The sequence below is a fragment of the Symphodus melops genome (assembly GCF_947650265.1).
Source record: "Symphodus melops genome assembly, chromosome: 8".
NCBI lineage: Eukaryota > Metazoa > Chordata > Actinopteri > Labriformes > Labridae > Symphodus > Symphodus melops.
Genome location: NC_136698.1, coordinates 24,416,151 through 24,438,826, shown reverse-complemented (window position 1 = coordinate 24,438,826; position 22,676 = coordinate 24,416,151). Strand labels below are relative to the sequence as shown.

The following is a 22,676-nucleotide window of genomic DNA, read 5'->3' as shown; positions in this document are numbered from 1 at the left end:
GCACAAGGCCACACAGTCACGTTCTGGAATAATTGCCTCTCTTAAGCTCGACTCTGTGTACTTCTCTTGTCTCAACACATAGCCACACTGCTTTGATGCCAATTAAACCATGCAACCAGGCATACAGGCCCAGAGACCCTCCCACTAAGTCTCAGCCATTGATTCGAACACAACTGCAGTAGTTCACAACTGGAATGTGAAGGACTAGAGCTCGCCTGTGTACACAAAGTGAGAACAGGGAATACGGGGTTCTAAAGGTGAAGGAATTTGAAAGGAATGGGAAAACCAGCACAACTTGAAGCAGTTCTTATAAACAAGGTCCTTATAAGTTAGTGTTTGTTCACAACAACATACTGAGAGCTCCCCTTCAGCCCTGCAGGACAGATGCAAACATCCAATGCACGCAGCTTCCTTCAACACAAAAAGGAAATGAACATCATCAGTCTGAATTCCAGCGTGATAACTTGGCAGCCTGTTATGTTTCCACATTTCCATTTCTCTCTCTCTGTTGGTGTCAAGTGATTAACGACAACAGTCAGCACACAAACACAACACAACCATCACTGATCTGAAAACACATCCAACTGCAGACACGCAAGGACAGAACTGACCCAAACAAAAGCCTCACGTTAACGGAAAGAAATCTACTATGTTCACTATTTGTAATCAAATATTAGGAGATAAATACACTTTCATTTGTTACTCTTAACTCATACTCTTACAATGTTTGGATAAAAGAAAGTGTCCTTGATCACTATGGCTATATGGAAAAACAAAAATAAATTAAAACTATAAAAACCTAATGAAATGACCACTGATGCACCGTTGGGGCTTTGGTGTATGCAAGAAGTAGAAATCCATTTTCCATGCAGGAGATGTGCGGTTCTTTGTTGGTTTTTTGTTTTAAAGGGAAAGAAAACAAAAGAACAAAGAACAATGTGGCTCCTGCCATACCGCTTAGGCCCACCCAGGTGCATGCTGGTCCTCCACCTGCCTCTAACTTAAATACCCTGAACTCAGCCCACGGTGTCAGCCAAAAAATATTGTAAATAAAAGAAAACATGTCAAATCAATAAATAAACAACACCACCCAACTACTAGTGAACTAAATCCCAAACCTAACAACAATCATCGTTTGGTACACAGTCACCACATGTGTCAGTCAGTGCTGCAGCAAACTGTTTATTCTCGTCATCAATGCAGACATACGGTGGTACTGTTGATTGAAAATGAAGTTATGTTTGTATATCTGATGATCAAACTATAGAAACTATAATCAGAGCTTCACTGGCTTCTGTTACTCAGGACCATGTCCGTCCTTTTCAACAAACTCTCACAGCCACGTGGCTTTAAAAGTAGCATCTGTTTAGTGTGTGGATTTTCCAAAGCCAATTCAAAAAGCACATGTTGGGGGCGCTGGTGGCACAGTGTTTGGTGCGTGCATCATATATGGATGCTGTAGGCCCGGGTTCGAGTCCAGCCTGTGGCTCCTTTCCTGCACGCCACTCCTCTCTCTCTCCCCCCCTGATTTCCAAAAAAACTCATGGGGCGCCGGCAGCGCCTGCGTCACTATGCATAGAGGCTATGGTCCTCACACGGGCGGCCTGGGTTCGACTCCGGCCTGTGGCCCACCACCCGCATGTCTACCCCCTCTCTCTACCCGACTTCCAACGCCATCCACTTTCTCTCCTTGACTCCAAAAAAAGGCATAAAAGCCTGAAAACAAATCTTTAAAAAACTTTTTTTCCACACACAGCCAGGTTAACATACTTGACACACTCTGGCTGATTTCAAAGTAACTAAGATGACTATTGTTACTTTACAGTCGCCCATCATTGTTTTTGATCAGGTGCTAACTAGGAGTCAGACACAGCCTTTTAAAATGGGATTTGCAGATGTACTTCAGGAAGCCACTGTTGAATAAAAATCCATCTCCGTGTTGGAAAAACGATTCCCAGAAATACAACAACACGAGCTTCTGCTGAAATCTAAACAAAAGCAATAACGTGTTCTCATTCAAAAACAGCCAGCTGACATTCCTCGAACACATCACACCTCAGATATTTGTTTCTATTCACGCAGCTTCACCTTCAGCATGATTTACTTCCTTTCTCCAAGACACATAAACACTGCTTTCAAAAGGAGCCGTTCCTCCTCCAGCATTTTTCCTACTGGAACACTGACATAGACACTGGTAGACAAAACTCTATTCAAAATCGCTATAAATGTATTCAAAAGAAAAATCATTCCTTTTATGTGCGGAGGTCAAAATAGAACTATAAATCATAAACACATCAGGATCATTAAATCAAATCTAAGTTAGTCCTGACATTTTGGGGTTTTGCAGGTCTTTGAGCCAACATGCAGTTTCTCCTCTGCGAGCTGCTGATCACATTGCAGACTTTGAACGAGGAGAACAAAAGGTGGCCATGACCAGGTGGTAAGGTCCAGGATGGACAACAAAGACCCTCTTGTGCACACAGTCAACACTATACCTCCCAAAGTCTTCATCCCTGAGTGCTCAGGAGATAAACGCCCCCCCTCAGCGTTCACTGGAAGATACTGGTCACATTAAACAAGGAAGGAGAAAATGAGGGCCCGCGTGAAACTCTATCAAGTGGAAACTCCAAACAAAGTCCTGAGACATGAATGAGACATGAGGAGGGGGAATAATGGAGGCAGGATCTCAAGATTTGAAGGGGACAGATTGTTAAAAAATCCACTCTGACAGTGTTTTTGAACATATATTTGGGTAACCTGAGTTTCTATTGACCAACGAAATGTGAAACAAATCCAGTCCTTTGTTTGTGGTCTGCAACAGAGAGAAAAATTCAGTTTAAAATGTGCTCTCCTTGTGATGTCACAGTGGGGTTCTGGTAAAAAAAAAAAAATAAAATCCCCTCCCTTCCTCTGGTATCTCCGCCCATCAACTCCACCCCCAGCCTAGAGTTAAACTTTTGTGCAGGTCCGCCACTCGTATTCTCGCTAGCGAAGGAGTGATGTCTACCAGAAAAACTCATTTAAAGACACACACCCTCAGAGAGCTGGTTTCTTCAGGGTCACAAAGCTCCTCTGCTGCTTGATACAGTTATATTTGGAGCAAAGCACAGATGCTTCATTTAGAGCACAGGGGGCCTGTTTGAAAAGGTGGGAAAAGGGGGATAATATGTCCTCTTTAAGATATCAGACACACTGGAAAACCTATTAACTGGACAGAACTGGTCCTGCTCTGTGACTATAAAAGACATGAAGCTAAAAACATAATGGATTAAACATGCAAAGCAGCTGCCTCACGCTCCTCAATGTGAATATGCCAATCAGAAAGACACAATCAAAAAGTATGGCTAACTGGACAAATATACAAGCGTGTGTTTAAATGCAGGATGAACAATGTCCAAAAGCATAAATACTTTTTTAATGTGCAGAAAAAGAGCATCTTAGCTCTGTGCCTCTCTTCTCAAACAGCTTCCCTTCGCTTCAGGAACAGCCACTCTAAGACAAGAAACTGGGTTAACAATGTCAGTAGGAAATCACCTGACATGCCATCCCATCTCACAGTCAGCTCTCAGAGACGTGGGGAACTTGTGAGAGTTGTTTTGCTGTAACTACTTATCCAGGTAATTAAGTCTGCAGAGGAGGGGCTGGAAGTCTTCAGTTTTAACCTTCAAGCTGCGACAGCCAATCAGACATAAGTTAACATCCCTCCAGGATTTTGCCGGCGTATGACATGATTGTTGTGGCCTAAACTGCAGGGTTTTGTTTGTGGCAGTCTTTAAGAATAAAGGATTGGTCGAACTTGTGGAAAAGCTGCAGAGATTGGTTAAAGTTGCATGGTTGTGAAAGCGGTGCAGGAGTGTGTTAAACTTCCTGGATCCTAACAGTGACATTTCTCTGCAGAATTTTATTTTGGTGACAAAAAGACAGCGAGTCACATCAGGGCTGCGAATCTGTGGGAGTCTCATGATTGGATTTGGATTCATGGATTTAAAGTCTACATGCTTCAGGATCTACTACAGTCATGTGTGAGACTAGCTGAATTTCTTGAAGTGACTGATTAGCCCCAAAAGAATAATAAAATACAAAGAATCTCGATTTTTACGTCAATTGATTTTTCTTCCCACCTCTACACTTACATTAAGCCTAATGAACATACATTTCTACAATTCAGTTTATTGCTCTTGTACATCCAGAAGAATAAAAGCAAACGGAGAAGTAGATCTTTGCAGCTTTTGGCCAAAAACCTCATCAGCTGTGAGCTCGCAGGCCCCGAGTAACTTATACCTTCATCCTTATACTTGTGACTTTTTTCTGAACCAGAGCTAATAGTGTTGCACAAACAGTCTTATCATAAAAATGGGCTTCAAACAACTGGATGATATTCAGTTAAGACGTGTAATGTTGCTCTTATATGGCTTGCTCCATTGTGGATCCCCTCCAGGTCTATTTAGCTGGCGTGCTGCTTCCCTTTGACGCCAGAGGACGGACATCTATGACCGTGTTCACAGACTTCTTCTAAGGTCGCTCAGACTGAGATTTCATGGCCAACTTGAACCAAACGGTGGAGAAGACAACACGGTATAGAAGTAGACCTCCTCACCAGAGAAAAGTACCAGGCTTCAACAATTAGGCTGCAACAGCTACAACATGTTAGACCTGGAAAAACACCATGCGTGTGGTTTTCTTTGACTTTCTTCAAAGCAGCCATGCCATCATTTTCTCTCTCTAATTCCACGGAGAGCCCCGGGGCAGGGTGAGGAAACTGAGCAAGTCTGTCCTCCACTGATGTCCCTTTATAGGCACCTCGCTGATGGTTACATGTTGATGAAGGGGCTCCTTCGTTTGCTCGGCAAATATCAGATGGTTTAGTGAGAAAATGATTAGATGTTTGAGGCGGAATGATTTCATCTCAGGCACGCCATTGACCTCGTCTATTTTTGGATGCTGGTTTGCATGGGCAACTTTGTGAGAGCAGGGTTTAGGAAGCTGGGCTGTGCAAGGTCAAATATTTTGGTGTTAAAAAAAAAAAAAAAAAAAAGGTATGTTTTTCTTTCTATTTAGGAAATCCTACACAAACTGGACTCAACATCTCCTGCTCCTGACACTTCTTCATTTCCAAAACATTGCCAGAGCAGAATTTTTAAGATGACATCTATCTGATAAAGATTTTATAATTTTGACACAAAGCAGGAAAACTCCTGCAAAGCAGCCGCCCATGTTCAGTCCAAGAGCCTCAGCGTTCAGACAAAAGATGTGAAAGCAGGGGCTCCTCTATTCAACCATGCACAGGATCCTTGGAGAGTGGCATGAAGGAAATGAATACTGCTGCCAATCACTCCTCACTGTTCGCAGGCTCTTTTTCAAAGCCCCTGCCTGCCTTTCAGCTCTTTGGAGGAGGGGAGGAGGCAGGCGGGTTCGCTGCTCGACATGCACTTGGCCTTTCAGAATTCAAAGCAATTCTGCACACTTGCCCCAGAGTTTCATAAGAGCCTGGTTATTTAGATTTTTTGCTTGCTGAGCCAAAAGAGTGGTCAACTAAACTGGTCGAAAAAAAATGAACACATATCGAGCTAGAATTTCCACAATGGAATGTTTTTTTGTTTTTTTTTCCAAGGTTGGGCCAGTGTTACACCGAATGGAGTTTGTCTGATTGAAATGTGGAACTGCACAAGCTGAGCACGGGAAGACCTGCTGATTTGAATAAAGAACTATTTAACACAATACTGATTTTGGCCACTTTGCTTTGTTTTGAAAAGCCCAGCAGAACCGGTGACACTGTTTCGTGTGCTGCCATGCAAGACTAGAAAACAGACTCTAAGTGCTGACTTTCCATCAAGAAGAATTCCTTGGAGCAATGCGTTTGGGATCAAGTCGAGCTATGAATAATCCATGGAAACTAGGCTCAAAACCATCATATTATATCTGACAGCAAGTGAATACACAGAGTCGAGCACTTCTTTTTATTTCAACCATCATCTCAATGATCGCATGGACGGCCAGAATTCCAGGAGTAAGGAAAAGAAGGAGCACTGTTAATGTCACAGCTCGAACCTCGGGCTGCACTGCAGTGTCTCTGAGGGAATCTGAGGGAACAGTCAGTGTTACGTTTGTCTAAACATGGTGGATTCTCCTCTGCCTGACAAACACATCACGCTCCATTCGTCCAGCAGTGGGACAGAGGGACTATGGTGAGGGGACAGGAAGTGAAGGACAGGAGCTCAACTATCACCGGGAAAACTTTGAGGAAGTGTGATCATCTTTCATTCATCAATCTCATCCACCATGAGCGACGCTGCTCCTGCTGAGAGTCCGATTCTAAAGCTGTACAAACATTTCAAGATCCGCCGACATGAGGGAAAGTACATGAACGCAGTCAAAAACACAATGTTGAGAAAACTGGATGTATTGATCCGTACCAAACATATTGTACTATTGAACTTTAAGAGCAGCAGGCTTTACTACCATAGTCTGCATTTCTATAAAATAAAAAACATCTTGAAAGTTGGCGGGTGAAAAAAAACAATCTCTGCAACTTCAATGTATTCAGAAATATCTTTAAAAGTAGCCGAGAGGACACGTGGTATAAGAAAGACAAACCTAAGAGACCCAAAACACATCCTGCCGCTGGATCTGTGCAGGACATGTGTCAGAGACAAACCACGAAGGACATGTGTCAGAGACAAACCACGAAGGACATGTGTCAGAGACAAACCACGAAGGACATGTGTCAGAGACAAACCACGAAGGACATGTGTCAGAGACAAACCACGAAGGAAATGTGTCAGAGACAAACCATGAAGGACATGTGTCAGAGACAAACCACGAAGGACATGTGTCAGAGACAAACCCTGAAGGACATGTGTCAGAGACAAACCACGAAGGACATGTGTCAGAGACAAACCACGAAGGACATGTGTCAGAGACAAACCACGAAGGACATGTGTCAGAGACAAACCATGAAGGACATGTGTCAGAGACAAACCATGAAGGACATGTGTCAGAGACAAACCATGAAGGACATGTGTCAGAGACAAACCCTGAAGGACATGCATCAGAGACAAACCATGAAGGACATGTGTCAGAGACAAACCACGAAGGACATGTGTCAGAGACAAACCACGAAGGACATGTGTCAGAGACAAACCTGTCCTCTGTAGGAAGACGTGAGCGGAGCAGAGACATTAGAGGACGCCTCAAAGATGCTGAGGCTGTGAGACAGTGAGACAAAGAGAGCAGTGAGACAAAGCTGACAGGAGGAGGAAGGAGGCAGAGAGTTCACTGTGTTAGCCGTATGCAAAAACAATCAGGGATGCCACCTGTAGCTCATCCGTGGACAAACACACTGAGCAAATGCTAATCCTATTTGAGTTCAGGCATGACGCTTTCCTGTTCCCCCAGCAGCCCTTTGAGAGCCGGCTTGTTTGTTAAAGTTATCAGAATGAACCCTGAATGGAGACTCCATATGCTCAGAGAGCAGGACGGCAGGAGTTGATTTTGGCACTCTTTCCTCATTCAAAAATGTCTCAGTGCAAAGTTCACAAATCCAACGGTATGGCTGTATTGTGAACATAATTAGTGGAAAAACACCACGTGCTACTTAACCAGGAGGGAGCAGAGCTGCAACTCTGGGAACTTTTTCAAAACGTGAATATTGATTAAGCCCCAGCGGATGTCAGCAGACACAGTGAGCGGTCGCAGCACAGGTGACACTCAGAACATAATGATGAACCTTTTTGGACTCAGTATGAAGTGACAGTGTGAGGCAGCATTCACCACACTGCTACACTGTAACCAATCAGCTACATGAAGCACAGTCGTCATGCATTTACATTGTGAAAAAAACTGTAAAAAGTCCAAATGCATCTCAAGCACACGTCTCGATGCGTGCTCGCTCAATAGATAGTGACATGCTATAGAGTCGTGTTTAATGGTAATTATTTCCCTTACCATGAGAAGTCAAATCGAGCCCTTCAGTCTGACCCTCACAGGTCTATGAACCACCTTCAATAAAAACTGTGTGCATGCTCTGGGCTTCAGGTTTGGAAAAAAAACACACTCCCCTAATTAAAAGCAAAGAAAACACACCAACCACATGTAAACATCCCCAAATATATGATTGCATTCTTCAGCCTGAAGCTCCGGCTGGTTGACAGGATACTCCTATGTCAAATATAAGATTCTCTGGAAACTCCCAACACTGTGACGAGACACAAGCTCTTTGTGGTTTCGGGAACATTTTTAGGCGATTACATTCCTTTTTAGTCAACAGGAAGTCGTAGGCAACGTATGTAAACCATGTGTGCGTACAGGGCTGGTGGCAGTTTAGGAAACAATGTGCCTGATGCACAGAGGACGAAACAACAAGGAACAACTTTTAGATCCAAAAACCCTGTGAGAGCTGACGTCAGGTGCGTTTGGTTTTCATCTTGTAGACATGCACAGATAAAATGTATTTGAATGCATCATGTCTCTAAAGATAACTGAGGAGTCTGAGATTGTATCAAAAAAAAAAAGGATCTGCATCAGCAAATAGTCGCGCTCGCTACCCACGACTGATGCCACTTTCACCCGCCTGCAGCAGCTTCTTCCTCGGCTGCAGTCACCACTACATCATGGAAGATTCTGTCCACCAACATTTTTTTGGTTTGCACACTAAGTTGTCGAAAAATTAAGAGATTTCTCCAAACAAGCAGACAAGGTTTCAGCAAAGCCACAAAAGAGGCTCTGGTCTGGCATCCGAGGAGGAACTATAGCGTGATGGAGACGAAGAGGAACCCAAATGGACAGAGTCAGCCTACGGTCCAACACCAGGGAAATTATAGGGTGCAGAGAACGGGCTCAATGGTTTTTTTTAAACGGTACAATGACTTATACTTTGATGCATTTGTCAAAATCACAGAGGCCAACATTATCCAGTAAACCGGATTACATATTTTAAAGGGATCCCACGATCTTGTCGCTGTGCAATGACTGAGCTCAAACCTAAACAGAGATGTTAGTCTTTGAATATGTACATCAGAGAGAGAGAGAGAGAGAACGCCCTGATAAAAAACCTGCACACACTTGACTCTCCTCGAGAAAAGGACAACAGAAACTAAACTGCTGAGTCGTACTGAACGCCGCCCGGTGCAAAAACGCTGAGTCCATGATAGCGCGAGGATACGTGTATTTACAGCGGCCCATTAGTCAATTTGAGAAGCTGCAGTATCAGCTTCCTCCCTGCACAAAGACATTACGCACCAACACTTCCACCCGCTCATTAAGCTGCACAGTGGCACTCAAATGGCAAATGACTGGTTTCAAACTACAGCCTCCAGACATCGTGAGTAAACCTTAAATTAACAACTTCAGACCAATCTATAGACTTGCTAGAGCTCGGCTAGGAAACGCACAAACTGCTCCGCTCACAGTGAACACAGAGAGCGAGACGAGAAGAAGTTTTCACCACACACACAGAACGTGACTCCTTAAAGTCCTTTTTTTACATCTGAAATCAGGAGGCTGAAAGTCAACTGTATTTTTTTTTTATTACTGCTCTGACATTATTTTCACATCAGTTATTGAAATAAACCAAAGAAGGATAGGTTCATTCACTGTGTGGTCTTCTATTGCCTTTTAAACATCAATCTGATGTCTTTAATAAATTAGCTGGTCTTTCAGTTTTCCAGTTGTCGGTGTTTAAATTTAAAATGTAGGATGCAATGAATTCCCTTTCTGTGAAAAAGATGTTTAATTAAATACACCCAAAACACGCGTGAGCAGAAACACAAGAAGGCCGTTTACAATAACAGAGTGTATTTCATAGACACTTTTTAAATATGCAATACAGCAGAGTTGAACCTTTAAATATAGCTTCATATGGCTGTGGTAGATCTGATACCAAACATGGAGCAGATCTCGTTCAGTGCATCTGCTGTGGCTGCAAAATGAACTCCAACAGTAACGACAACGAAGAGGACCGAAGCGGCCTCCCTCCAGCTCGCTTCACGTAACCAAAAGCCGACACTTGACCACAAAAGTCCCATACTGTTTTTATTTAAATGTATGGTTTAGTCACTTCCTCTCTTCCACTATTCCTGGTGACACATCAGCATACCACCCAGAGGTGGAAACACAACACAGCTGTGAAGCTGCTTCAAACAGTCATCTCTAGAAAGCAGCGTTGGACACAAGTGGCTTCAGATAAAGATGCGATGTACCTATAACACTGAGCGTCTGTCTTACATGTTTTATGAACAATCACTATCTGGCCCTTAAACACTCCCTCTTTATTTGGTGCTTAAGTGTTGGTCTTGCACATTCCTGCACAAACTCTTTGGATAATATGGATACATTTTGGTTAATGACTTTCTAATATATATATATGTTCTAGGCTTTATGCTCATTGTGCACCGAAAAATAAGACAGTCCAGAGTCTAGAAATCATACCAAGATAAAATACAAAAAGTCAAATGCAGACATAAAAAACACATCAGTTGAGTTTGTGTCAAAAGTGCCCACAGGTTCACACAGGTCATTTATAAGAGAAAAGAATAAAATACTTTATCCTGCATGGGAAGGAGCAACAAATGTAAATCATCCACAATCAGACACATGAACAGCTCAAACAACAACAACAAAAAAACTGACTTAAAAAAAGAGATAAAATAAAACTTCACTCTCTCTTAAATCACCAAAAACTACAAGGAAGGTCATTCAGTATTTTTTGCTGTAAATTGATTTTATTGTTGTGATATTTGTATTTGGGTATGTGCCTGGTTTGTCTATATATTTGTCGTCATGTGTGTTTTCTTGACATTTGATACAATATTGTTATTATTATCTAATTATTGCATTTAAATCACAATGTATTTTTCAGACCCTTACAACACAAACATAGCAATAATAAAAAGTTGTTGAACTTCTTATTGTATATTAAAGTCTGTAGTCTTAAGTCATATTTGACATTTTGTAGTTTGAAGCAGTATGGCTGCCTTTTGGACGAAGTAGGACCAAGAGGTAAAACTTCAGAAAAGTTTGGTTGAGTTTGATAAAAATAAAAATATGAGGGACCTTCACTGGCACATGTTGATCACATCAGACAGATAAGTTGTGAAAAAACAGACAGACAAGTTTGAGGACAGCTGTCTTTACTTTTCCAGGCCTACTTCTCCTTCTTACCTAAAAGCTTCTTCACCTCCTCCACACTCATGTATATGTTGACACTGGGCTGGTTGTTGTTGTTGTTATTGACGCCTGAAGGACTGCTCGGGCTGGCCAGACAGCCTGCACCCTCCAGCAGCAGCAGGAAGAAGAAGCCCCCCAGCCTCCACAACACCGAGTGTGGCCGACCTCGGGACCCGGGAGGCGGGCTGCCACAGCCGGGAATCAACCCCAACATCGCAGCGGTCGTCTGGCTCTCGGTTGTTCTCCTCGTTGTTCCCTGTAGTCGCCAAAATCTTTCTCATCCGTATCTAAAGTTAATCCCGAGTGGCAACATTACGAGTAACTTTACCCTTTAATTCCTGCTCCACTAGCTTTGTTTGGGGGGTTTTTTGTGCCTCTTTTTTTGCCAGCCGAGACGGGCTAAGTTAGCCGGAGCAGGCTAACTTTCGTCGGGTCGTGCTAAATGTGAAACCGCCAGTCAGATGTTGAACATTAAAACGTTCGGGAGATTTACGACGTTTTCCCCTGTACTTAAATCACACACCCACCTAACACCATATCGTCGCATTAAAAAAGCGAGTTAGTAAAAGCAGGCAGGTAAGAAAAGTGTTCCAAAGTAGCAAACTAGCTAATACATCCAGCTCCCTCCCTCCATGGTCTTTCCTCCCGTTGATTTTTCCTCACTATCTCAGTTTTCACCCGGAGCAGAGAGGAGGAGGAGGCGGGGGGGGGGGGGGGGGGGGGGCTCACCGCTCTCAGTGACTTCAGGAGTGGAATGCTGCCTTCAAGTGCTATCGGAAAAAATGGATACAACCTTAGGGATAATAAAGGATACAACCTTTATTAATGGGGACACAAGTATTTGAATTTGGACAGCTACTGAGCAGTTAATATTTAAATTAAAACACCACTGTGGGACAGTTTACCTGGATACCTGAGGGCAGAACACAATGTAAACAGTTTTAAAAAAGCAAAGTCAAGACCTACCTTTCCACTTCAGCTTTTAACTGAATCATCAATCCTCATTTACCTCAATTAGTTTTATTACATTTTAACCTCTAGTGTTTCCTCATTGAAGAATTAATGATAGCTTTTCCTCAGTCCGCCAGTACCTGTTTTAATCTAATTATTTTACCTTAGTTTTTGAATTGTGGGGTTAGGGAGGAAGTTGTGTTGTTACTGTTTGTTTTACATTGATGTAAAGCACTTTGTGATGCAACTTTGTATGAGAAGTGATGTACAAATAAAGTTTGATTGATTGAAAATATGAGTATTGTAATTGTTTGAAAACCATGTATCTTACGTGTTTTTTCTGAATTTACCTCTTTGAAATACAAATCCAAAACATTCAAGTTTCACAATATAAAAAATTTAAAAAGGCTCAATTGACCCATCCTATCCTGTCCTGTCCAAGGTAGCTCAGGTGTTGAAATGTTAATTTTTCAACTGGAATTTTTGGATCTGAATTTGACCAATCGAATTTTAGCAAGCTAAATATTTTTATTTTATTTTATTTGATCATTATTCATACAGCCCACGGAAATATTACATTTGGTTATTTATTCATCCATTCATTCATTTTTATTTTTATTTTTTTTAACTTCAACTTACTTTTTATACCAGAGAAAAATTAGATCTGTAGCTGTCATCAAGACACAACAGATAAAGGAAAAATATCAGAAACACAAATCTGCCTTCACAAACCATATCAGATTAACTTTACATAGACCATACTAAAACAATCAATTTCAATCCTCTCAATGTGAAATGTTCTCAACTGGTTCATTTTATACCATTATTTCTTTTTTTGAAATTGAAAAATGACAGAGCAGCATTATGTAACCTAAAGTCATGTATGTGTGTGTGTGTATATATATATATATGGATTATCCTCATTATTTTTATATAATATATTTTAATATAACTTGTGATTAGCCTTACTAGATTCCCAGTGCCCCTGATATTGATCCCACTGCTAATGTCAGAAGGGAAGTCGTACAAAATGGAACAATCCCAGGGTCAGTAAAGGCAGCATGAAAACCGCAAATCTGGGGAGCAAGTGGGATACAAATGAAGCCCCGCATTGCAGTGTTCAATGGAGTAGTCCTTAACGTGCAACCTGCAGTCTGTTAAATGCGACCGACGTAAAAGAGCTTATCAGTACCCAGGCAGGGCAAAATATTTGTTTTAAATCTAAAGGAAGGCCTGCTCTCTGTGTGCTTCAAGCGTGTGTTGGTTTCATGGGTCAGGTGAGTGGTCGTCAATCACTGGCCTTAAGTGAAATAATAAGTTAAAGCAACTACGCTTCTCATTTCACCCTGCTCAAAGAAATAAAGACTTTTTCACCTCACAGCCTATAAGTCTACAGCTTACAACAGCACATTGAAAGCATGAATTCAACGTTTGTATTGATAATTAATTGCTTAATGTATTAAATTCCTAACACAAATGCAAATGGCAAAAGCCAATCTACAAACTGTAAAATACAGTATTTCCTTATTTTTATAAAAAAAATAAAAAAAATTGTGATTCTCATATTATTTCTGTCTAAGATTGGCATTGATAAAGAAGACAGATTTTTATGTGCAGTTTTTAAAGGTTATATATTATATCCCTTTCCCACCTTTTCAAACAGCCCCCCTTGTGGTCTAAATGAAACATCTGTGCTGTGCTTTGGTCCAAATATAACATGAATCAAGCAGCAGAGGAGGTTTGTGACCCTGTAGAAACCCGCACTCTCAGAATGCCCTGTTTTGGTGTGTGTGTGTCTCTTCAAATGCAATGAGCCATCCTAAGTTTTTCCAGTGGACACCACTCCTTAGTAAAGAGAATAAAAATGGCAGACCTGCACAAAAGTTTTGCTCTAGGTTGGGGGTGAGTAGATGGGTGGAGATACCAGGGGAGGAGAGGGGGGGGGTCCCTCCAACGTGTGATGTTCAGAACATTTTAAAGTGGAGCATTTTTCTCTTAAGTGTAGGACTTATGTAGACCACAAACAAAGGACTGTATTGATTCATTTTAAATGTTGTAGGTCAATAGACACTCAGGAAAGCCAAATAATGGACTTTTCACAATATCTCCCCTTTAATAATACTAAAAAAGACATAGGCTATTAAAATGTTATTGTCTATAAAGATGTTAGACGAGAATAACATGAACTACTTATAGGTTATCTTGAATTAACTATTCGAACCGTTCAATGACCCCCTTCTGCTTTCTAACACAGCCAAGATGGATTTGTTTTTTCCATAGAGCTTTGTTTCTGAGTAAATTGGACACTTGAGCAGAGGCGTAAAGTCAGTGTGGTGACGCTAATGAAGAGTTGTCAGTTCTTTGGGTCACTTTCTCAGGAGACTGCGCTGGTTAGGAAAGTCATGACATGGCTGGTATTTTTTATTTCTTGTGGGATTTCTGAGAAATTCATGGATGGATCTCTTGGATGGATCAATGGGATCACTGAAAGTTAGGTGCTTAAACGTTGTGTTTTCTCTGTGTGTGTGAAAACAAATTACCTATTGTGCCTTAATTGTGTTAAAATTAGAAATGTTTCTTTCTAATACTACACCTCTCTATCACACTGGCTTTTATGACTTTTAGGTTTGTCTTTTTTCAAGAATAATGTCCCCTTCTGTTCAGATTTTCCATATATTTATACAAAGAGACCAAACCAAGTCCGATGTCAGTTAATCACATGGTAATAAACATGATCTGGAGCTACAGTTGGGTGTCTAGGACGAGAAGCCTGAATTAAAAACATCGACGTGGTTTCCATGTTGCATGTATGTAAAAAACTCAGTAAACCTAAATACTGTACGGCCTTTCACATATTTTCAAGGATATAAATATGAACTCAACAAACAGGAAACATTTTAACATTTTTATTATTAAAATATTCACCTACAAAATGGCCTATAAACACTATTTACAGAGGAGCGAGCTGCAGAGAAGCCTACTAAGACAGAGAAAGGTATTTATACTCAGACAACACTGTGCGCCATTGTCAGAGGAAGAGATGAATTTAAGATCGTGTGGAGAAAACAAACATTTCCCATCGTCTCTATCAGTAACCTCGGGGCTGGTATAATAAAAACTCTACAGTTATTTCCCTGAGGGACAAACCTGCAGTTGAATCACACAAAAAAAACCTCTCCTAATGTGTCAGCACGGACGTGTATCTGAGGTATATCAGTCATCAAACATTACAAATGATCAATGATTAGGGACACTTTTCATTTGATTGATTTAAGTCCTCTCATGAAGCATGCAGCCCCACACACACACACACACACACACACACACACACACACACACACACATACACACACACACACAGAAACAGCTCTCAGGAATGAACAAATACAACCATATTTTCAGATGTTTCTAAAATGTTACAGTGGGCTCTGACAGCACAAACATCGCCATAATCAGTCACTTCAAGTAGATTATAAACACCAATAATTGAAGTTAGGATCTTCACATGACAGTGATGACAGTCCTTTCATCCAAGTGCTCTGGAAAAAGAAGAAAAGATTTATGAACAGAAGACAGCATGTGATCCTCAGCAGTATCAGTGGATGATCGCACACAAATTTCACCGCAACAAAAATATGATTATATGGATTAAATAAACAAAAACTTTACTGTTGTCTGTTTGTTCTTCTCTCTGTTGAGAAAGCAAAAATCAGCACGTCAAAACAATCACATTTTACTTGTGACAAAAACTCTTCAAAACTGTTGAGTTTCTTTTTTGGAACTCACTTTGATTTCTTTTGGGAAGCACCGTTTCACAAATCTCTCGATAACAAACATCCTGCTGTACTTTATACGTCCTTTTGTACCTGCAGAGCACAAAACAAACTCGTGGATTTGATCAGGTTATTCAGCTTATACATGCTTATGATGAGTATAATGTGTGGAGAGGCCAGCAGGAGGAGCTCCATGCCTGACAAGAGCCCGAGCGATTCATCGACCAGCCGATAACATCAGCTGATATTAGCATACCCAGGGACTATCGGTATCGGCTAATCTAGTTCAAGTTAAAAGCAGAAACAGCTAAATGTATTTACTGGTCAAATAGCATTTAATTTGAGTATCAGTTCTCTCTAACCAGCAGAGAGTGAGATATGGATTTCTACAAGCGTTATCTCGTTCCACAGTGTTGCCATATAGGAAACATGTACGTGCATCACTGCGTGTACATGTTACTTTCTGGTTGAGTGATCACCCTGTTTTTATTATTTATCTTTTCCACAAGTATATTTTTAGAGATTAACACAATAATTGTGAGCATCAATAACTTTCTAATTCTATAGATCCGACATAGATCTAAGACAGATATCGGCCAATAGATAGATAGATAGATAGATAGATAGATACTTTATTGATCCCGAGGGAAATTCAAGTATATGTTGGTTTATATCGGTATCCAACCAACATCAATTCGTCAGGCCATAAATATAATAATAAAAACTTACAGGTAGTGGCAGACTCCGCCCTCCCAGACGGGCACACTCTTGGTCTCAGAGTACAGGCGGGTACAAGGGTGTGGCACACGCTGGCACACTGTAAAAAAGGGGTCACAAGACATGATGAATGAATGTTTTTAAGTTTTGTCAGTGAGGAAAAAAAGGCTGCGAGAGGGTTTAGGAGTCATGTGGGATGGAGCTGCTCTCTGGCTGATGGATGGTTTTAGGAAAGGAATGTTTAAACAATCTGTCGCTGGATGTTTAGGTGAAGAAAAGGACTCGAGAGGGCCCAGGGGACGTCCAGTGTCTGCTCATGAACGGCTTCATCAACATGTGGCTGCAAGTGAACTCAAATGGATGGTTTTATTGTTTTGACTACACATTTGATATAAAGTATTTTAAACAAGTAAAAAGAGGAAAAAAGGTTGATGTGTTTAAATAACTTTTGGTACGTTTAGACTCAATCACTGCAAAGATGACGAGTTTAAATCAGATTTTCAACGTTTTGTGTAAATGTCTTCACGTCTATTTGTAACTATCACAATTACTTAGATCTCTTAAGTTTAATCAAAATGCTTTTTTCATTGTTTCATAAATGACATCAAAAGTAAAATTTAAAGTAAAGGGTCCTCCGATGTTTAAAACAGTGATTATTTAATATAGATGTACAGTATTTTTAAATGTAGATCAGTGTACTTCCATTGATGAAAGATACAACAGACTTGCTCTTTTTTAAATCTCTCAGGGTTTTTTGTTTTACCTCCTACTGGTGCTAAATAAATGGAAATGTAAATTTCTGTTTTTCATTTGAACTTGACCTTACACACATAGAGATCTAAATAAACTAAACACTGTAGGCACTGATCTATTAAGGCATTAAAGTGAGTATTTTGTCATAGCATTATATGATTTAAAAATCATGGTAGTCAGTATCAGTGCACACAATAGCTGCATTTTCTTTTCCTGTAACTTCATTTTGTGTATTTGTTTTGTTTGTCTCAAAGGAACTGCAACATCTAATTAAGTTTACATATCAAAATGTCTTGATGTAGAGGAGTCTCTGAAGAGTTTGGGATAATGTACAGTAAATGAGGCAAAACCTGTGAGCTAGTTCAGTCAGCTGCACTGACTTCACACTCGACATGCCTCATTCTCAACAGTCACCTGACGATCCCACCTCCACCCCAGCATCCACCTGTCGGCCGTGACTGAGGGTTTAAGAGATCATCCCATCACTTCTCAAACTTCTGCAAGTAAATTAAAAGTGTGAGGAGTGATTAGATCGGAGCCCAGACGCCAAACACAAACTATGTTTTGCTGCAACAAATATTTCAAACGAAATAAACGTGAGCTGTCTGACTAAATCTTTATTTACATTTAATAAAAAAATGCCCCCCACAGGACAAGATCCTGACGTAGACAACACTGTGATAAAGGACGCCTCCTGGTGCAGGTTATCTTCAAGACTTCATGAGTGTTCATGGGAAGATTCTGTTAATTTTGAAGATTGTTATTTTTAATAGTCCAAACTATTTTTTTTTCTTATAATTTGAACCCAAAGTTGTGATGTGGTGATTTTTTTTTTTTTTTCATTCAAAGAACCCTTTCACAAGCACACTTACTTTATGTTCTTTTCAGGCTATTCAAGCTGAAATCAAAGAAGCCCTTCAGAGCTGGGCTAAAGATTTTGCCTGTGAGTAACAGCAAAGACGTAAATGTAGAGATAGAGTAAAATCAGAACAAAGAAGTATTTTGTTCACAGATAATAAACTGCTGCTCCACAGCATTGAAAAGAAACACTGAGTTATAAAAAGAAGAAAAGAAGTGCAGTGCAAACAATATAGAGCTTTGTGTCTTTCTTTGACGGTGTATTCAAGCTGTACGTTCATGGCCCTGAGCCTTCGAGTTAACCAAGCCTTTCAGAGGGGTCAACTGTCAGCGGAGCATGTTTCCTGCTCCTAAAGATCCCGGGGTCTAAACATAGCTCGCTGCTCGATGTCAGCATACATGATGAAATGCAAATCTAACACAGATTCTGCTGTGAATTCACACCATGTGAGACTACAGATACACAAAGAGTGAGCAGAATTACAGTCCCTGGGAACACGTGGACAGAGTGTCAATCCTGCACTGACACTGAAGTGACAGTCAGAGAGTCTGTGAAAGTCTTTGGAGGGACCAGAATACGGTTTGACCCATCTGACTGGGCGTGGATATCATCTGATGTAATGCCTTTTAAGGGGAAAATAGACTCAGGTTAGCATTTATCGAGTTTCAAATACAGCTGTCTCACACTTTGTTCAACCTTTTGAGACACTGGGAACATGCAAACCCTACACAGAAGCATAAGACCTTCAGGCTACGACATCACAGTGGAGCCACATATAAAAAAAGAAAGACTTTACATACGCACTCAGTTCTTTTGTCTACTACAAGTTTATATTCATATTCATATTTTTTACATTTATGCTTTTTACAGATTTTTTTGAGCCCAGAGTGATCAGTTTTGTTATAGAGTATGTCTACAAAATAATCTACTTTTTTTTTATGAGTATTCATTTGAATGGGACTGTAGCGGAAAAAAAACAACGATTACTATTTGTTTTCTGAGGTGATAAATCAAATGAGAAGACCACTTTTTTTGTCGACTAACATACAACTGCACCTCTTTTTAAACTTGTGGAGTGATCTCTCAGATCAAGGGACATTTTTGTTTCAATCTCTTTTTATTGGTGTTACTTTTTTTTAACCAAGAGGTTTTGTTCGCTTCAGACCACACAAAAACCCTCTTTAGTTGTCCAGGTTTGTTTTAGCCGTGCTGAAAGCATGGCTTTAGTGATGGAACTTCCATTTATTTTGGCCAGTTCAGGACTGAAATAACTCTTAGATAGAACCACACACACGTATGCAGACAATCAGTCCTCCAAGAGAGGAATTATTTATCCTTTTAGTGATGCTGTAAGGGTTTGTTTATTCCAGTCTTTGGTTTATATGTCAGAATAGTGACATTCCCATTGGGCCTTTGTGTCTCGAGCTAATTAACATACACCCTTAGCTACTACTTTCTACTCTTCATGTAACAGGTAATAAAATAGAGACATGGTGTCTGAGACCTGATCCAACCAAAAGCAGCAGCACAAAACAAAGTTACAGCCCCCCGTGACATTCAGTGAAGAGACACAGGTCAGCATGAATCATAAAGACATGAAGAGCAAAAGTGGAAAAAGGTGACTCACATTACAAATGCTACACAGGAAGAAAAGCCCACTGATCCCCCCCCCTCCCCCAGTGGTTGTAAAATAAGTTTTAACACACCCATGGGAAATCTTGTCTAAAAATGGTAAACATTATATTTGCATACATCTGCATGTGAGAAGTGTCCTTTCACTCACAGAACTGCAACAAGACTGTAGGCTCCACAGCTTATTAAATATAACATGTCAGGGATTAAAAGGAAACATTTCCAAGAGTGAACCCTGCCTCTCCCCTGATAACCGCTAAAGGCCCCTGTGTCACCACAAAGGACTGGCAGATATAAATAGGGAATGGATGGATGTCATTGGTTTCACCGGGCGACTTTTAGATCAGTTGTTTAATCTTCCCTGAGCGATAACGTGTTCAAAATCATTTTCTGATGTCATTAAAACAGAAGAAGTAACAACCACACACATTTTCCCTTCTTTCTTAAAGTAGTATACTTTCACTGAGCCTGCCTGCTGGAGTTTGTGTGTGTGTGTGTGTGTGTGTGTGTGTGTGTGTGTGTGTGTGTGTGTGTGTCTGTCGAGGAAGCACATAAACTTACACAGTTCACACTGTCTGCCCTTGAACCCTGTGGCGCAGTCGCAGATGTAGGCGTCGCCTCCGTTCACACATGTTCCCCCGTTCTGGCACTGCAGACTGCGGCAGTCCTGTGGCAACTCTAAAGCACAACAGCTGTCGTCAACATCCACAGGACAGAATGAGCGTGGGTGTCAGGTTTCAGGACCACTACTCCACATTACCCACAGCTGATAGCATGTGTTGATAGCCTCTGGCTCTTAAACCACTTTTCTTACCACTCTGCTTCCCTGAAAGGTACTTCTTTGTCTTGCAAGAGAAGCATCCTCATTTACATTTCAATCAAAATACTTCACTGACACATGTGACAATAACAATAAATTACAGGGAAGCAGCCTAGTTGCTTTGATAAGGTATTTATCTTACTTTAGTACAAAACGTGAACAGCTGCACCAAAAACTCTTACCTGGTTTTGTTCTTAAGCCTTCTTCTTGAATCTCAAGTGCAAGGCTGATTTTATTCGTAGTTTCTTCCATCTTCTCTAATTTAACCGGCGGGTCAGGTTCTGCATGGCAAAACATGAATCGACCATCAATCAGTGTAAAAAGACAGAATAGATAACAGACTGCAGAGGAGACAGTAGCTAAAGATAGAAAACTTGAAAAACAACTTAGACACTTAAAAGGCACATCTGAAGTTTACATTTATCAGCCTCAAACTAAAAACTATAAAAGGCCACAAATTATACAGCAGCATCACTGAAGTAACATCTATGAATGGTTGAAGACTCTTAGAGAAGAAGGTACGATTCAAGAGCACAAGATAAAATATGCTAAATGTTTTCTGTGAAGTCTTTAAGCTGTAAACCTTCACCTCGGGATGCACGGGTCCGACAAAGTGAATATTCATCAAATCAGATATGAAAATAACCCCAAAAAGAAAAGTGTTCATTTTTAACTGTGTTTGTTTTCCTGCTTCATGGTTCAAGAAAATGTTCTAAACGAAGCAAACATTTATCAGACAGATTATGTCTGTGTATGTGATAGATGAGAGTCAGGTTTACATAAGAGGAACAGCTATATGTCATCCAGACAGCCTATGGTTGGGACCATATGGTTAAAGGACCGTCGTTTAAGCTTTTCCTTCTGCGTCAAGATAAGCAGTCGTCTTTGTTTGGACATCATGAGTCCAATCTGAACAGTGTCAGTATATCAGTGTTGCAGATTTGTAGTTAATAGTTGTCAGAGAATGTTATACTGTATGTCCTGCTTAACGTATCTGGGTTTCAGGATACACGACTTTATTGGGAAATTGTGTGAAATAAAACTACGACTTTTGTGTCATAACGTGACGAATGTGTAGAGAATTGTCAAACACTGTTGTAGAAGTGATTTTCCACATTTTTTTCTTTACTTACTGGTACGATGTCGAATGGCTTTCCGAGGGAGGTGAGTGAACCTGGCTGTTATTTTTCCCCTTCTGTCAATGAGTTCTGTGTATCTGCAACACAGGAATTAAAGCTTACCATTTGGCATCAACAGTTTAATTACCAGATGGAAGCAAGTCTGACCATTTTCTACACAAAATAAACAATGCACATAATTATCCAGATGATTATCAACGCATGCTAAATTCCTTTAATGAAGAAAAAAAAACAACAACACCCTGCAACAGGTTTTATTGAGAAATAAGTAGAACATGTATAAATATGTGTGACATCTTACACACAGGACACATTTCTGTAATAAAATACGGATTAATAAACAACTCATATAAGGATTAAATAGATGTAAACAAAAATGTACACCTATTTAGATCATGGACATTTAGATCACAACTCATCTTTTATATTATGCAATTCAATTTGACATTGTCCCATCCATCTTAGTGTGCTGACAGTCATCATGACTCTGTGAGTACCTGTGCTGTTCCTCTGAGTTCTCGGTTTCTGCTGTACCCCCCAGGTCCTGAGGCTGAGATGGGGTTATGGTGCGTCCCATCTGAGTTCCCTGTCCAGTTAATGTTGGTCTCTCTCTCCTCCCTGACCTCGCCTCCATCGGCACTGAGTCAAAGGGAATGTAAACAGAAATTACATTTTTTGTTTTCACATTATTTTTGATAGATTTGAAGCAAAACTCTAAAATTGTCCTCCTTGTTTGTTGCATCTCAAAAATGGTGTATATTCTTGTTTGCTAAACAGCTTAGCTTGATTTCAACAATGTAAACACAAGTGGGACAGTTTTGGCAGTAACCATCCATGGTAAAAAGCAGTGCGACAATGTGATAAATTAA

General features: G+C 40.5%; 2 protein-coding genes across 5 annotated transcripts in view; both read right to left on the bottom strand.

Moving 5' to 3' along the window:
- Window positions 1-11,895, bottom strand: part of ryk (receptor like tyrosine kinase) — a 35,837-nt gene extending 23,942 nt beyond the window's left edge. Inside the window, exon 1 of one of the 2 annotated variants that reach the window (XM_079349832.1) lies at window positions 11,158-11,895. In XM_079349832.1, the coding sequence (XP_079205958.1) occupies window positions 11,158-11,377 (220 nt within the window). In that variant the 5' untranslated portion in view covers window positions 11,378-11,895. The remainder of the gene's footprint in view (window positions 1-11,157) is intronic. The other variant, XM_079349831.1, reaches the window with a different exon arrangement.
- A 3,110-nt stretch (window positions 11,896-15,005) lies between these two features.
- sned1 (sushi, nidogen and EGF-like domains 1) overlaps window positions 15,006-22,676 on the bottom strand; it is a 31,428-nt gene continuing 23,757 nt past the window's right edge. For all 3 annotated transcript variants that reach the window (XM_079349666.1, XM_079349668.1, XM_079349667.1), the window contains exons 25-32: window positions 22,305-22,446; window positions 21,802-21,884; window positions 20,851-20,949; window positions 20,410-20,526; window positions 16,617-16,704; window positions 15,901-15,980; window positions 15,784-15,805; window positions 15,006-15,653 (exon numbers count right to left, since the gene is read on the bottom strand). In XM_079349666.1, coding sequence (XP_079205792.1) covers window positions 15,641-15,653; window positions 15,784-15,805; window positions 15,901-15,980; window positions 16,617-16,704; window positions 20,410-20,526; window positions 20,851-20,949; window positions 21,802-21,884; window positions 22,305-22,446 — 644 coding nt within the window. In that variant the 3' untranslated portion in view covers window positions 15,006-15,640. The remainder of the gene's footprint in view (window positions 15,654-15,783; window positions 15,806-15,900; window positions 15,981-16,616; window positions 16,705-20,409; window positions 20,527-20,850; window positions 20,950-21,801; window positions 21,885-22,304; window positions 22,447-22,676) is intronic.